This window comes from Trachurus trachurus (genome assembly GCF_905171665.1).
Source record: "Trachurus trachurus genome assembly, chromosome: 6".
Classification (NCBI taxonomy): Eukaryota; Metazoa; Chordata; class Actinopteri; order Carangiformes; family Carangidae; genus Trachurus; species Trachurus trachurus.
In genome coordinates, this window is record NC_139897.1 from 29,164,982 (window position 1) to 29,180,520 (window position 15,539).

The 15,539-nt window shown below is 42.1% G+C and overlaps 1 protein-coding gene across 1 annotated transcript in view; it reads right to left on the bottom strand.

Annotated features, from left to right (window-relative positions):
* Positions 1-2,204: 2,204 nt before the first annotated feature.
* LOC310987917 (uncharacterized protein) overlaps positions 2,205-15,539 on the bottom strand; it is a gene marked incomplete at both ends in the record, with an annotated part of 150,503 nt that continues 137,168 nt past the window's right edge. Inside the window, 10 exons of the mRNA XM_083974386.1 lie at positions 2,205-2,731; positions 2,866-2,912; positions 5,108-5,281; positions 5,373-5,546; positions 5,659-7,456; positions 7,609-7,636; positions 12,368-12,503; positions 13,328-13,484; positions 14,342-14,387; positions 15,196-15,255. Of these exons, the coding sequence (XP_083830512.1) occupies positions 2,205-2,731; positions 2,866-2,912; positions 5,108-5,281; positions 5,373-5,546; positions 5,659-7,456; positions 7,609-7,636; positions 12,368-12,503; positions 13,328-13,484; positions 14,342-14,387; positions 15,196-15,255 (3,147 nt within the window). The remainder of the gene's footprint in view (positions 2,732-2,865; positions 2,913-5,107; positions 5,282-5,372; positions 5,547-5,658; positions 7,457-7,608; positions 7,637-12,367; positions 12,504-13,327; positions 13,485-14,341; positions 14,388-15,195; positions 15,256-15,539) is intronic.

Here is a 15,539-nt window from a genome sequence, read left to right on the forward strand (position 1 = left end):
CATTAAATGAAACTTCACTCCTGGAGATCTCGTTGTCATCATAGACGACAATGCCCCAAGAAACACCTGGCTCCTCGGACGAGTAGTCAAGGCTCTTCCAGGATCCAAGGGCCTTGTTCGAAGTGTTTTGGTGAAAACCAAAACTAGCACAATTCAGAGACCGATCACTAAACTCTGTCTGCTTCTGGAGGCAGCTGACTGAGTTTATTAGTCTCTTTCTCTTTCAGTGACTTAGAAGAGCGGAACTGAACTGATACACATGAATGTACTCTTATATGGACTATTGATAAGAATGAACCTTCTTAGTAAAAGCTAATGTCTTGCATTATTGTAATGGCTCTGTTAATGTATTATTTTGGTAATTGTTACGTAATAAGCAATTGGGGGCTGGTATATTAGAGCCATATTTGCATATTTTGTTTGATCATTATTATCATTAATATTATTGCACATAGCTGCTAAGATGAGGTTCATAATTTAATTTGACTGTTTGATTATTCTATTTATTATTCTATATTCATTGTGTTTATTGTAATGAGCCACCTCCCAGGAAATGATGACACAAAAGGGGAGAGTGGAACAGCTGGCTCAGATGAGACAGGACAGGGGAGCCATAATGTTTTCAGACCGCTCTCAGTTATTTCATTTTACTTTTCTTTTAGCGTGAATCCTAAGTTGTGTGGTACTGCAAACCAGGCACGAATAAATCACCTTTTTTTTGATCCAAGAGATGTTTTTTATTGGAGCGCGTCACAACCACAGTGAAACCCCTGAACAAAGGACGGCGGCTGGAAGCCGGTTGCCGGTCAAAATGCCGTCACAATCTGTATAGGAAGAGGAAGAAGTTTACAAGAATCAGTGAGAAAATATTAAAACATCCACTGATTTAATCCATGAATGTGAAAATGTGAGTGAGAGACAGAGACAGACATGTAGAGACTAGGGCTGTCAGTTTAACGCGTTAATTAGATTAATTAATTACACTGCAAATTAAAGCAATTAATTCTGAGTGGCAATTCAATGCGCGAGCACTTTAAATTTGGCCCATTGAATGGCCCGTAGGCTACTTGGCAGTGGCACGTCACGGTAGCATAGCACCGAGGAACTTGTCCGGACGTGTTGGTCACTTCCCACCTGCGTCGCTGGTCAAAGCAGGGTGACAACAGACTGACCGACATGGACACGACTCAGCCCGGACGCACTGCCCGCGGAAGCGAAGCGGGAGCAGCGCGTCCTCACAGACGCTTGGCTGCACAGGGAGCTGCTTCTCCTGCTCTCTCCCCGCCGGTCAAACATCGACTCCACTCGCATCTCTACCCGTCTGTACTCGGTTTTCCACACACACAGGTCTGTTTCTAGCTCTGTATGAATGGATGTGTGTGTCTCGCGTGCAGACACGTGACAAATAGACGGACAAGCAACAATCATCATTTAATTATTTTATTTTGAAAATTGACCGGATTCTCTCGTCTTTTCTGAGCCCGACTTCCTGTCTGGTACGTCTATCCAGCTTGACAACAGCGCTCGCTCCACTTCATCTCTGCCACTTCGTCATCGTCTCTGCCTCTCTCTCTCGCTCTTTCCCTGTTTGTTTGTGTGTTTTGTGTGTGTGATCTGAAACTGCGTCCGCTCCAGGGCGCTGCGCTTCGGTTCCTCACCTGACCTAATGGGCTCTATGCACAGCTCCAGCACTTCCTGAATTTAAGGCAGGTCCTTCATTTCCTGTCTTACATTATTGGACAAACTGATTAATCCAGGTGTGTCTGACCATTGTGACTACTCAGACACACCTGGATTAATCAGTGTGTCCAATAACAGGAAATTCGGACCTGCCTTAACTTCAGCAAGTGCTGGAGCTGTGCATAGAGCCCATTGTTTTGCTGGGATGTGCTTGACCATTTTCTTTTAAATTTCATTTATGAAACGCACTTCACCAATAAAAAATGTGGATTTCAAATCTTCTCTTCTAGGTGTATTCAATTGATTAGTCATGCAATACAATTTTGTAATGTCCTGGAATTTGAATTCTTTATTTGGGTAACCTTCGCAGACATAAGATTAAAATGCGATTAATTAGATTAATTAATTACAAATTGTATAATTAATTCGATTAATTTCTTTAATCGCCTGACAGCCCTAGTAGAGACTGAACTGTCTGTTCAACAGTGAGAAGGTTTCTGTGACAGGAAGAGACTCTGATTCACTCAACACAGAGACACTGAAGAACCAGACAACCAGAGTGTAAACCCAGGATACAGAGGTTGAGTGAAGGTGGTGTTGAAGGTGTAGAGGTGGATCAGTGAGTCAGAGGAGACTCTGTAGAAGGACAGAGAGCCAGCAGGACAGTCCACATACACTGCTACTCTGTTAGAGGTAGAGGAGGAGGAGGTGATGTCTGTCCGTCTGCCATTGTGCCTGACGTAGTAACGACCATCAGAGCAGAACAGACTCCAGGACTGATCGTTCCCTCCAAGCAAACAGTCTTCACTGTCTCCTTTCCTGCTGATTCCTCTGTAACTCACTGATATATAAACCCCTCCTCTCCACTCGACCTCCCAGTAACAGCGACCAGTCAGACCAGTTGAACACAGCAGCTGAGGCCAGCGGTCAAATCTGTCTCGATGTTTAGGATATGACTGATCCTCCTCCACACGTGTCGCCTTCCTGTTGTTGTCAGACAGTTTGATCTCTGTGTTCACTGTGTTTGTGTCGATTGTGAGTCGACAGGAATCTGATGGAGAGAACAAGACACAGCTGCAGTTATTGATCATGTGATCAGTTATTGTTTGATGAAGACTCATGACGTCAGTGATGTGACAGTGTGAAGATGGTTGAATGTGCTGCTCAAAGTAAAAACACACTTACACCTCCATGGACCTGGTGTCAACCATCGGACTCCAGCAGGCTCCACCCTGAAAGGAGGAGGGGGGTCAGAGCAGCACGTTCTCTGTCAGCATGCACACATGGACATTACATGGCTCTCACACACACACTGTTTTATCACTGTGTTCACATGGAGGCTGGTATGTATGGATGAACACTGAGCACAGAGAAGAAGGAGCTGGAGTCTTTATCTAGTGATGATACAGAGCAGGAGGAGACGAGGAGGAAACACTTCATCATGTGTTTTCTCCATGTGATGTCACTTCAGTGTCAGACACACACTTTCACTCTCTGACTCTCAAGCTGCACAAACACACGTCACAGCAAATAAGATGAAGACACAACAGAAGGAGAAGAAGAAGAAGAAGAAGAAGAAGAAGAAGAAGAAGAAGAAGAAGAAGAAGAAGAAGAAGAAGAAGAAGAAGAAGAAGAAGAGTGCAGCTGTGAACAGTGGATGGTTTCAGTGTTTGATGAGGAAGGAAACACACTCAACATGTTTGTTAGAGCTCAGTGAAACACACAGTGTGAACACAACTTGTGTTTGTTTGAAGAAAACTCCCCAGGAAGCTGAAGAATGAGGCTGTGAGCAGGTTTCCACAGGAGCCAGAGCAGCAGTGAGTGGATGAAGGAGCTCTAATAGAAACCATCTGATCACAGTGACAGGATGGATCAGGATCGCATGATCAATGACTCTGTTCTTCTCTGCTCTTCACACAGATCAGCTGCAACACACTGACTCACTGAGATCAGTCACATCATGTGGAACAAAGCAGCCGTCCTCAGGACCAGTCCTGAGCTCCATCAAACCTGTCCACACATTTTTACTGGACTTGAAGTCAGAGTCCAGAGGAAGCAGAGAAACTGTAGAGCAGAGAGAACCAGCTCAGCTCAGAGCACATGGACTCAGACAGGAAGTGAAGCTCCAGCTGCTGGAGACTTTCATTAAGGAGCCACTTTGTGGCTTCATCTGATCTGGAGTCAGACGTGTTTGAGCAGCACACACAGTCTGAAAACAGCTGTTTGATCACACACACATTCAGCCACAAACACTGATTATTAAACTGTTCACTACACTCACTCTCTTCTGATTGACAGCTCCAGGCCTCTGGACAGTGATGACATCTGGACACTTGTGATTTACTGTCTCCTCAACACAACAACAGATCTCCCCAGGACAAGATCAGGATCTCAGAGAGACTGAGCTGATTATTGATCATCAATATCTGACCAGACAGAGACCTGATGGTGCCGCCTGATTTCTGTCTCTTATTTCCTCCTTGGTTGGAGACGCTGGCAGACGAATGTCTCTGAGAAGTGGACATGGTTTGTTGTTGTTGCTGTTGTTATTAGTGTGTCCACCCTCGTTGGTTCAGGAGCAGTTCAACCAGCTGCAGCTGAAATGTTTCCTCATCAACTCTGAAATAAAGTCTGATCAAAACATCTGGAGAGACTCAGAGCACAGCTGCCAACAGCTGGTTTCATCACTGAGATATAGGGGTGGGTAAAAATATTGATTCATCAATGCATTGCAAATTTTTTTTTTACCAATTCAATATCGATTTAATAAATCCTCTGAAATGATTCAAGCTAGCTTTGCCTCTACGCCCTCCCCTTTGGTCAGGGCCTTTAAACTCATGCACCCCGAGTGGCCCAGAAAACCCATTCACTCCAATAATGTGTGTTGTCCACTTGCTTGTAAATTGATGAAAACTGCCGTGTTTTTATTTTAGGTGTAATGGTCATATCAAATTAAACTTAATTTTCTGTCTTAAAATTAAATTTGTTTATTACAAAATATAGATTGGAACATTAATATAGACTGTTTTTTGTTTAGTTTTTTTACTAGCCTGTGTTAATGTCTATCTGTAAGGGGTCCACAATGATGCTATTAACGTGGGTGATCTATAAATTATTAAATTATTGAAAATACCGCACTTGCTCATTCACCAACAATGCACAGATGTCAGTTCTTGGGCACGTTTGCGATACCCATATTCCGCCACCAGGAGGCGCTTCCATTGACCAATGCGTGTCGTTACTCTCTTAGTCCAGCACTCTACTCCGGATATGGTCTCAGTGATCAGATCTGATATTATCAACGCATCGATCACCTGAGACAGATGTTAATACCAGGTGTGATCAGGTGTGAATGGGGCCATAGAAAATGTCCCAGCTCCTCCTCCTCTATCAGACAGTGTGTGTGGCTGCAGCAGCCTCTCCATACCTGAGAGAGTCCAGTCTCCAGTCTGGATCCTCCAGTCCAGCAGACAGCAGCTTCACTCCTGAGGCTCCTGGATGATTGTAGCTCAGGTCCAGCTCTCTCAGATGGGAGGGGTTGGAGCTCAGAGCTGAGGCCAGAGAAGCACAGCCTTCCTCTGTGACCAGACATCCTGACAGACTGAACACACACAACAACACACAGGAAACCACTGTCAACACCTGGAGGTGTGTTCAAGTGTCATCAGATAAACAGCTGGATGGATCCTCACCTAAGAGTCTCTAGTCTACAGTGTGGACTCTCCAGTCCACCAGACAGCAGCTTCACTCCTGAGTCCTTCAGTTCGTTGTTACTCAGGTCCAGGTGTCTCAGACTAGAGGACTGGGAGCTGAGGACTGAGGACAGAGCTTCACAGCTTCTCTCTGAGAGGTTACAGCCACTCAGTCTGAAGAGATGAACATGATGAATTAAAGAAGAAAGGGATTTATTTTCTGTCCTGTTGAAAAGACAGAAGTGTTTTTATATAATGATGAATGAATCCAACTATCTACACTTACAGAGCTTTCTTAGAGGCTTTGACCACTGGCAGCAGCCTCAGAAGAGCCTCCTCCGAAGCAGAGTATTTCTTCAGATCAAACTCATCCAGATCTTCTCCTGATGACAGTAAGATGAAGACCAGAGCCGACCACTGAGCTGGAGACAGTTTATCTGTGGAGAGACGTCCTGATCTCAGGGACTGTTGGATCTCCTCCACTAGAGAACGATCATTCAGTTCATTCAGACAGTGGAACAGGTTGATACTTTTCTCTGCAGAGGGAATCTCTTCAATCTTCTTCTTGATGTACTGAACTGCTTTCTGATTGGACCGTGAGTCACTTCCTGTCTGAGTCATCAGACCGTGCAGGAGAGCCTGATTGGTCTCCAGTGAAAGACCCAGGAGGAAGCGGAGGAACAAGTCCAGGTGTCCATTTGGACTCTGTAAGGCCTCGTCCACAGCGCTCTGGTAGAAATGTGTTGATTTGTCTCCAAACACTTGAGACCACCGAGATGTTGTTTGTTGTTGTGACATCAGGTTGAGTCCAGAGTTGATGAAGGTCAGATGGACATGAAGAGCAGCCAGAAACTCCTGAACACTCAGATGGACGAAGCAGAACACCTTGTCCTGGTACAGGCCTCTCTCCTCTTTAAAGATCTGTGTGAACACTCCTGAGTACACTGAGGCTGCTCTGATATCGATGCCACACTCTGTCAGGTCTGATTCATAGAAGATCAGGTTTCCTTTCTGCAGCTGCTCAAAAGCCAGTTTTCCCAGAGACTCAATCATCTTCCTGCTCTCTGGACTCCAGTGTGGATCTGTCTCAGCTCCTCCGTCGTACTTGACCTTCTTCAGTTTTAGATAAACCACCAGGAAGTGGATGTACATCTCAGTCAGGGTCTTGGGCAGCTCTCCTCCCTCTCTGGTCTTCAACAGCTCCTCCAGAACTGTAGCAGTGATCCAGCAGAAGACTGGGATGTGGCACATGATGTGAAGGCTTCGTGATGTCTTGATGTGGGAGATGATCTCTCTGGCCTGCTCCTCAGCTCTGAACCTCTTCCTGAAGTACTCCTCCTTCTGTGGGTCAGTGAACCCTCTGACCTCTGTCACCATGTCAACACACTGAGGAGGGATCTGATTGGCCGCTGCAGGTCGTGTGGTTATCCAGAGGCGAGCAGAGGGAAGCAGTTTCCCCCTGATGAGGTTGGTCAGCAGCACGTCCACTGAGGTGGACTCTGTCACATCAGTCAGGATCTCAGTGTTGTGGAAGTCCAGAGAAAGTCGACACTCGTCCAGACCGTCAAAGATGAAGACGACCTGGAACTGATCAAAGCTGCAGATTCCTGCTTCTTTGGTTTCAGAGAAGAAGTGATGAACAAGTTCCACCAAGCTGAACTTTTTCTCTTTCAGCACATTCAGCTCTCTGAAGGTGAAGGGGAATGTGAAGTGTGTGTCCTTGTTGGTTTGGTCTTCAGCCCAGTCCAGAGTGAACTTCTGTGTTAAGACTGTTTTCCCAATGCCAGCCACTCCCTTTGTCATCACTGTTCTGATTGGTCGGTCTCTTCCAGGTGGGGCTTTAAAGATGTCTTCTTGTCTGATGGTTGTTTCTGGTCTGTCTGGTTTCCTTGAAGCTGTTTCAATCTGTCTGACCTCATGTTCATCATTGACCTCTCCAGCCCCTCCCTCAGTGATGTAGAGCTCTGTGTAGATCTGGTTCAGAAGGGTTTGGTTTCCTGCTTTAGAGATCCCCTCAAACACACACTGGAACTTCTTCTTCAGGGCAGATTTGAGTTTATGTCGACAAACTGGAGCAAAATGTTCTGAATGAAAACACAAGAAATCAGACCAATAATGAATTTAACATTTTAATTCCTCTAAATAACAACCATATGAACATGTTTCCCTCCATGTGTTGATGTCAGTGAACGTCTCATTTGTCCATCATGTTGAATCTTTACAGAAATCCTCTTACTGCTCTGCAGACGCTCAGCCAGGTCCTCCTGCTTCCTGCTCCTCAGGAGCTTCACTGTGATCTTCTCTAACGCCTCTCTGATGCTCCTCTGCTCTTCATCCTCACCGTCCACCACCTCCTCATCCTCCCTCTGACTCCCTGAGCATTCTGGGTAATCTGGACTCAGAAACTTGTGGATCTTCTTCAGTTCGTTCTTGACTAAAGTGACCACGTTCTCCTCCAGCAGCTGGAACAGAAACTCTATGAGTGACAGCATCAAACTAAAACCTGACAGACTGACAATCCACTGGTGTCAAAGTGCAGCATGGAGATGATTGTGAACACAACAGATGTAACAGCAGCTGTTGGACATGTACCCACCATAAACATGGAGTCCAGGTGTGTTTGATGCTGCTGGGCAGACTGACCACTGGGAACCTCTGAGCTCTCCTGGTCCACTCTGTGGAGGAATCAGTGAGAAGTGAACATCAGTACAGAGAGATAATACAAGATGGACTTTATATGTCCCCTGAGGACGGTCACAACAGACAGAGACACTTTGATTTCAGACCTGGTCCAACAACATGTCATACAAACTGGTTCATTTCTACAATAACCTGAGTCTGACTGTCAGTTACAGCTTACATCTGATCAGCTGATCCACGTCCTCCTTTAAAGTCAATGTACCGGTCATTTGACCAGTCGCTCTTTAAAGACAGACAGCTGGGTTCAGGAGAGTCTGGTCTCTGCTGCTGGATCCTGAAACAACAACACAACTGGTGTTAAATAGTTTTAGATTTTCAAAAAAAGAGAAAATGAACACAGCAAAAACATGAACCGTAATTTAAAAAAAACAATGCTTGATTTGTTTCCTGATTCCTGTGAATAAAAGCTGTAAACAATGATGATGAAGGATCTTTTTCACCTCCTTGAGTGGGTCCCCAACTCAAAATTTTACCACTTTTTCTATTTTTAACCTTTAAAAAAAAAAAAAGTTTCATATTTCTCTATAATCTTTCCAAAAATTCACGCCATTGGCCCTAATTTGAACATACATTGACTAAAAAAGTAAGGCTCTTCAGCCTCAAGACAAATATTTGTGTATTTCTGGTGTTTGCTTCAAAATTTTGTCCAATGGGGGTCCGTGGTCTACATTGTGTCTATTTAGGGGTCCTTGATGTGAAAAAGTTTGGGAACCACTGATGTCGATGAGTTGAAGTTTCTATCTTTACCTGAGTTTTGCTCGTTCTCTCTCTCAGTATTTAAGGAGGTTCGTTCGTCTGCTCCTGTAAAAAGCAGCTGCTGAGATCCTGCTTCAGCTCCTGTAACTGATCTGATCCTCTGTCTCTGCTCTCTGTGTCTGACGTCACTCTGAACTCACTAGAAATCACTGATCGGCCCCTCGCCCTGTTGCACACCTCAAAGCTGCCACCAGGAGGCGACAACATCACCATGTTCCTTCTACCAGCTGGAAACAAGACCATGAACATTTAGAGCAAATGAAAAGATGATTTTAACCCAGTGGTTACTTCCTGTTTTAAGTAGAAGGTGCTGACACATTTTCTGTTGCTACTGGGCTGCACTGTGAGCATCACTGAATATTAACATGTGGATGTAATCCACCTTGAGACATGCACGAAAAATTCTGTCTGATCAATCTCATATTCTCCATTCAGAGTAGCAGCTGCTTCCTTCCGGGAGGAGATTTAGAGTTCCCCGGAGCAGGTTGAACCGTTACAAACATTATTTTATCCCAACATCTGTTAATATCCTGTATGCACTTATGTAGTTTAGTGTGTACAGCGACATAGCACTGAGTAGCTACTGTAATGGTTTGGGCAACTGCCATTCATTGTTGCTGTGTGCTGTGATCGATATGTGTTGTTTACTGTGTACTGTATTAGTACAGGTAATTGATTGATTTTTTTTTTATTTAGTTTTGTCTTACATCTGATCAGCTGATCCACGTCCTCCTTTAAAGTCTATGTACCCGTCCTTTGACTGGTCGCTCTTTAAAGACAGACAGCTGGGTTCAGGAGAGTCTGGTCTCTGCTGCTGGATCCTGAAACAACAACACAACTGATAAATCTGCATGTTGGAGAAAAACTGATGAAAAATACCTTCAATCTTTTAATAAACACAACAACTGACTTTTAGAGAGAAAAGTCTGACAGTTTTAATTCTGACCTTTGACCTCTGGTCTGGCCCTGATGTCCCCCACACAGAGTGGTTTTAGAGGGAGGGGCTCCCTCCTCTCTGTCCTCACACTGATCCATGCTGCTGAGGTCACATCCACATCAGCTCACACACACTTTGTAGCTTCACCTGCAGAGGAAACACACATAATTCATGTGCACAGCAGCTCACATGTCCATCATGTCTCCAGCTGCTCCTCCACTGATTGGCTCTTCTTCTCTGCTTCATATCAGTGTCAGCTGAATGCAGTCACACAGCAGTGAGGAAGAGGAAGCTGCCATCAGCTGCTGTACTTCTACTATCAGTCCACTAGATGGCGTCATGAAGCTGCAGTGAAGTGAAGAGCAGCCCAGCAACATGATCCATGGACCACTGTTTCCATCACTGACACACACAAGGACTGAGATCCACTGAGTTGATGTGACACAGTCTCTGTGTGGACAGCGTCCCTGTAGAAAACCACTTGATCAAACAAGCTACAGCTGATTGTTACACACACAACAACTGGGCCTCAACTCAGCTGCAGTACAAGCAGGAAGTAGCACAACAAGGAAATACTCAAGGAAAAGTACAAGTACCTGACCACTGTACTGATGATAGGCAGTAACAGTACTGATCAATAGACTGTAGTAGCTGTTGAAGCAGGAGTCTCTGTGGTGTTCACTGTCTTTCTGAACATCATATTAAAAACCCTGTGAGCCGCTCAGCCCGCCACACTGAGTCCACATCAGTCCTGTAGTGTAGGCTACATGTTTAAAAAAAAAACAAAAAAAACTGCAACACCAATGTGCAAAGTGCAACAATAACAATAAGGGGTTTTTGTAATTAAGCAGGAATTCTCTAGGAATTGACAGAAGTTACGCACAATAGATTTAAAAAAGTTTATTGCTTTTCAGGGCCCCGAGTGGAGTTGCACACAAATAACCACTCTGTTCAACGACCATCGACTCTCTCTGTTTCTGCTCTTCTACCGACAACAGGTTCTGTCAGTCCAAACTTTGCTCTGACTCAGCTTCAGTAACATTATAATAACAAAACAACAACACAACGACAAGCTGAAGGGCAGAGAACTCAGGTAACGAGTTTACCTTACCTTCACACGAAAAAATAAACTGCTACACAACTGCTGGTTCTTCTTCTTCTTTTGTGTTTTCTGGCAGTTTTGTTCCCCATTTCAGTTGCAGTCTGTTCCCATTTCAGGGAACAACCGCTGGGTCAAAAGTGAAAGTGGGGGAGGGGGGTTGTCACATGATCTGAGTGGAGAGGCTGATGTTTTTATTGCTGTTTATTTCAACCACTGAACCAGTTTAAAATATTAATGAAATGATTGATCTTCTGTCCACTGCTTGTCAGGAGAACATGTGTGTATTTCCTCCTGTGTGTTGTTATGTTGTCAGGACCGTCAGCAGGGGGCAACACTGATCCAGCAGGGACAAAACCCACAGTAGAAGAACTGTAAAGTACAGACTCATGTTGTACCAGACGGCTGCATTGTTTATACAGTAAGAGGGAAATGTATATGATTAAATTATACATTTCTATTGGACTCCAGTGGTAAACAACAGTGAACACAGATTTTCAAATAAAAGCAGCAAATATGTAAAAACCAGAATATTTTTCACTTGATTGATTAAATATTAGTGGCATATAATTATATTAAAAACAATGAAACTATAAAACTATGATGTTTTGTTGGTTTGTCTTGTTCTGTTTTTGTTTGTTTGTGATGCTTTTGTCGTTGTCACGTCACGTGTTATTGTTGATTGTGTGTTTATTGTTTGTCTTCATCATTTGTGAAAATAAAATAAAAATATGAAGAAAAAAACAATGAACAATACACAAAAAACACTGCAAAAAGAATGACTGACAGTGAGATTGTAGATTACATGAACTACAAAACCAAAAACAGAGGAATGAACTCAACTTAACATCAATAACCAGCTGTATTTTCAAGTGCTTCATGTACACAAAGAAACATTTGACACAACTTCAAAACAAAAAAACAACACAACAGACACCTCAACCTCATGTTTGTTACTCTGAAATGGGAAAACATCTTGATTCCTCATCAAGTTGGACCTGATCAGTCTGAAATTACTTATGACCAAATGTGTGTCCTCAGACAATTGGAGCTCACCACCGGCTTCTTCTTTATGTTGTTTTGTTTGTTTAACTGTAGTTTTGTTGATGTCAAATAGTCCTGACCACATATTATTATTATCGCTGTTGCACCAAGGCCTTCAGCTTCCTCTGTCGGTGCTGTAGGAGAACCGGCTCATCAGCAGAGGGAAGTGGAACTTCTGCTGCGGGTCACTGATGGTGAACACAACCTGAACAAAAAAGGAAACACAATTCACACACAAAGTTAAAATCATTCATTCATAACATTCATTTTTGGACAGATTTGGCGACACCTTGTGGTGATCAGTGTCCACATGTAGGAATTATCAGTGGTAGAAGAAGAAGAACTCTTTGATTGTCACCATGTGGCTAAACCAGAACATCAGTTTCATTATTTAAAATGAACATAATGAACATGTAAGTGACACCTGAGTAAAAACAAACAAAAAACACAGAGCCTCACCTCGACGTAGGGGTAGAAGGAGGTCTGACCCAGACTCTCCCAGTATAAACCGGTCTCAAAGCGCAGCTTGTACATCCCGGGGGTGAAAGCTTCTCGGCTGATGAGTCCTGGGCAGCGTCCATCTTCGTTTGTTGTCCTAAATGTCAACGAGGTTCATTAAAGTTCAGATGTTGACAGAAAAAAGCTCATCCTAAACTTTCAGTCTTGGTTATCTCCAACAAAGAACATTATGGTACAAGCTCAATAAAAAAGTCTGACATCTCCTGCAGGTTTCAGATCATAAAACACAATGATAAGGTGAATCTGATTTGATAAGGGGAACTGGATTTATGGCAGCTCAAACAATGCGTATGTGGATAGGTATGTATATATTTATAAAAATGGATAAGAATTATATATGTATATTTTAAAGTTGCATGATGACATATGTTGCAGACCTAGGAATCTACTAGGATGATGAGCTGATGGCTGGTCTGCATTTTATTTATTTTACACTTTCTATTCTTTTGTTTTGATACATTATCAAATTTGTAAAAGGGATTTCTTGAAAAAAAGGGTAGACTACATAAGTTTACTTTCACTTTCTGCCCCCTTTCATTTAGGCGTTGCATTATTCTTTGTATTAAACTGTTTTTATTTTCTTTTTTCAATGAATGAAACAAATATATAAACTAAACAGAATAATAAAAACAGAAAATACACTGTCTGCACTTGCGATAGATTACCTGATGAAGGTCTGAAGACTAAAATGTTGTTTTCTTAAATATACGATTTGAGATATAATGTAGTACAGATGTATCTACAGTATAATTGTTTTGAAGTGAAATGACCAGAAATAATAAACCATAACATCAAATTCTTGGTATTAATCACATGTTTTAGGTAGATATTGGAAAACAAAACAACCCATGTTATATTTCATTATCTGCTTTAAAACAGCTTTCATGGTTTTCCAGTCACTTACAGTAGTGCGAGGCGATGACGTAGGGCACGTACACTTTCCCGTCAGAGGACTTTCCCCACATGCAGCCGCGGGACGTGCACTGGTCGGCGTTTCTCTCGTTCTCATTGTCATAAGCGATGTCATCTATGACGAGGGGCTCGTCCTCTCTGCGCACTGTTGGATCAAAACATTCAAGACTCAGCAATTTCATAATCGGGATTAAAAATAGGGATTGTTTAAAAAAAAAAAGTTGAGAAGTGAACAATTGATCCTTTAATAAATTCTTCAGATTCAAAAAGGGATTTACAAAAACAACCGAGAACACTCATCAAAAAATTATCTATAAACAAATGTATTAATTCATAGATAAATTATAGAATTTGCAGTTTTTAATAGATTAATCATTAGTTCATATATAGGTAATACAATCCCTATTTTTAAAGCCTGTTGAAAGATTAAATTAAAGATATTTGTTTTTTGACATCTTTGGTCCTCCATATAAATCTGATCCAGCTCATGTTTAATATTTTAATTACTACAGTACTGTACATGTGATTTTATTTTCACAAACTGTAGCTCTGGATGTTCTGCAGACTTTATCCACCAGGGAACATGAACATACTCTTATTAGTAACTGATTCAGTACTCTTCATTATGACCTTGTCTGTGTGGTAATCTGTACAGAAGGTGGTGATAGATCATCACGGCAAAATTCATCACCATATGTTCAATGGTTTTAAAACTGGTTTCCAACTTTTTGCCTGTCCATGAGCTTTTGTAAACACGTTTTTCAACATGTCTTGCACTGTGCATGCTGGGTATAAAAATAGAAACATCAAAGCGTGATTATACATAATTGGCCTCTTATATAATTCATAATAAAAGCTGTCAAATCAATGGTGTGTAAGTGAATCATGGTTTTTAATTAAGTCAGTAAATCAGCTGCCAACACTTCATAACTAAACAATTGAATAGTTCTCCACCAAAACAAAAATAAATAAACAAACTAGAAGAGGCGTGAAGCGTCTTACCGACGTCCTTGTTGGCCTTCCACAGCAGCTCAGAGACAGACAGATCCTCGATCCGGGAGACAATGACACGACTTAATTAGTAAAGAGTTGTGTTGTGTCGTCGGGATAACTGGAGAGGCTACATTGCACATCCGCACCACATTCATGGTGAGATAGCTGACAAGAAACATTAACAGTTCCTTCACGTAGTGAGTTACACTGGCTCTTAAGGGTTAATAGCCAATCACATAATGGGTTGTTTTTAAGTAACAAAGTAATAAATGCTATTATAAAACTTAATAAATCAATACATTTCTGACTCAGTACACTCTATTTTGAAGCTATTGTTACATTATCAGATTATAATATTAAACATTTAATATTTCTATGATAAATCATAAATCATTCTATTATTATAATGTGATTAGTTTGTATGTTATGATAGCATAAAAACGTATTGGTATACCAAAAATATACTGTTAGTAAAATGAACTTTTCATTTTCTGTCATTGCAGCCAAATTACAAACTTGATTTTAATTTTGGACACTCTGGGTTTCCATATTTATCACATTTTTAAGTCCAGGATTATTATCAATATTTGACCTGCAAGTACAATTTCACAGATTCTTCCATTAATTTGTTTCATCAATCATTTTATACATTCTCTCTGAATTTGTTTAAAAAATAAGCATATAGGGGCGGTGCGTGGCGCAGTGGTTAAGGCCGCCGCCCCATGTAGAGGCTACAGTCCTCAACGCAGGCGTATATAATAATAATAATAATAAATATATATATATATATATATTTTTTATTATTATTCTAAACACAATCAGCATGATGAATGTTGTTATTCTGTAATTCAGTATCTTCTCACCTTGTCTTCAGCCCAGGAGCAGGCGGAGAGCATGAAGATGACCAGGGCACTGAGTGTGAACTTGAGCAGAGCCATGTTAGCAGCCGGCAGGTGTGCACGGTGTGAACACCTGGATCCTGCTGCAGCTCCTGTTTATAACCTGTCTGTTCAACCCCCGACCAGACTGATAAGATTCACTTCTCCTTGAAAACACGCTGCTGATTCCCACCGTCACACTCAACAACACTGAATAAAATCTGCTTGTGGCGGCATTTTTTTCTTTTTCTTTTTTCTGGGACTTTGTGAGAGAGTCTGATCTGAAGACACCTGGTTGGTGTTTGACTGGCTGCTGCTTTAAAGACAAA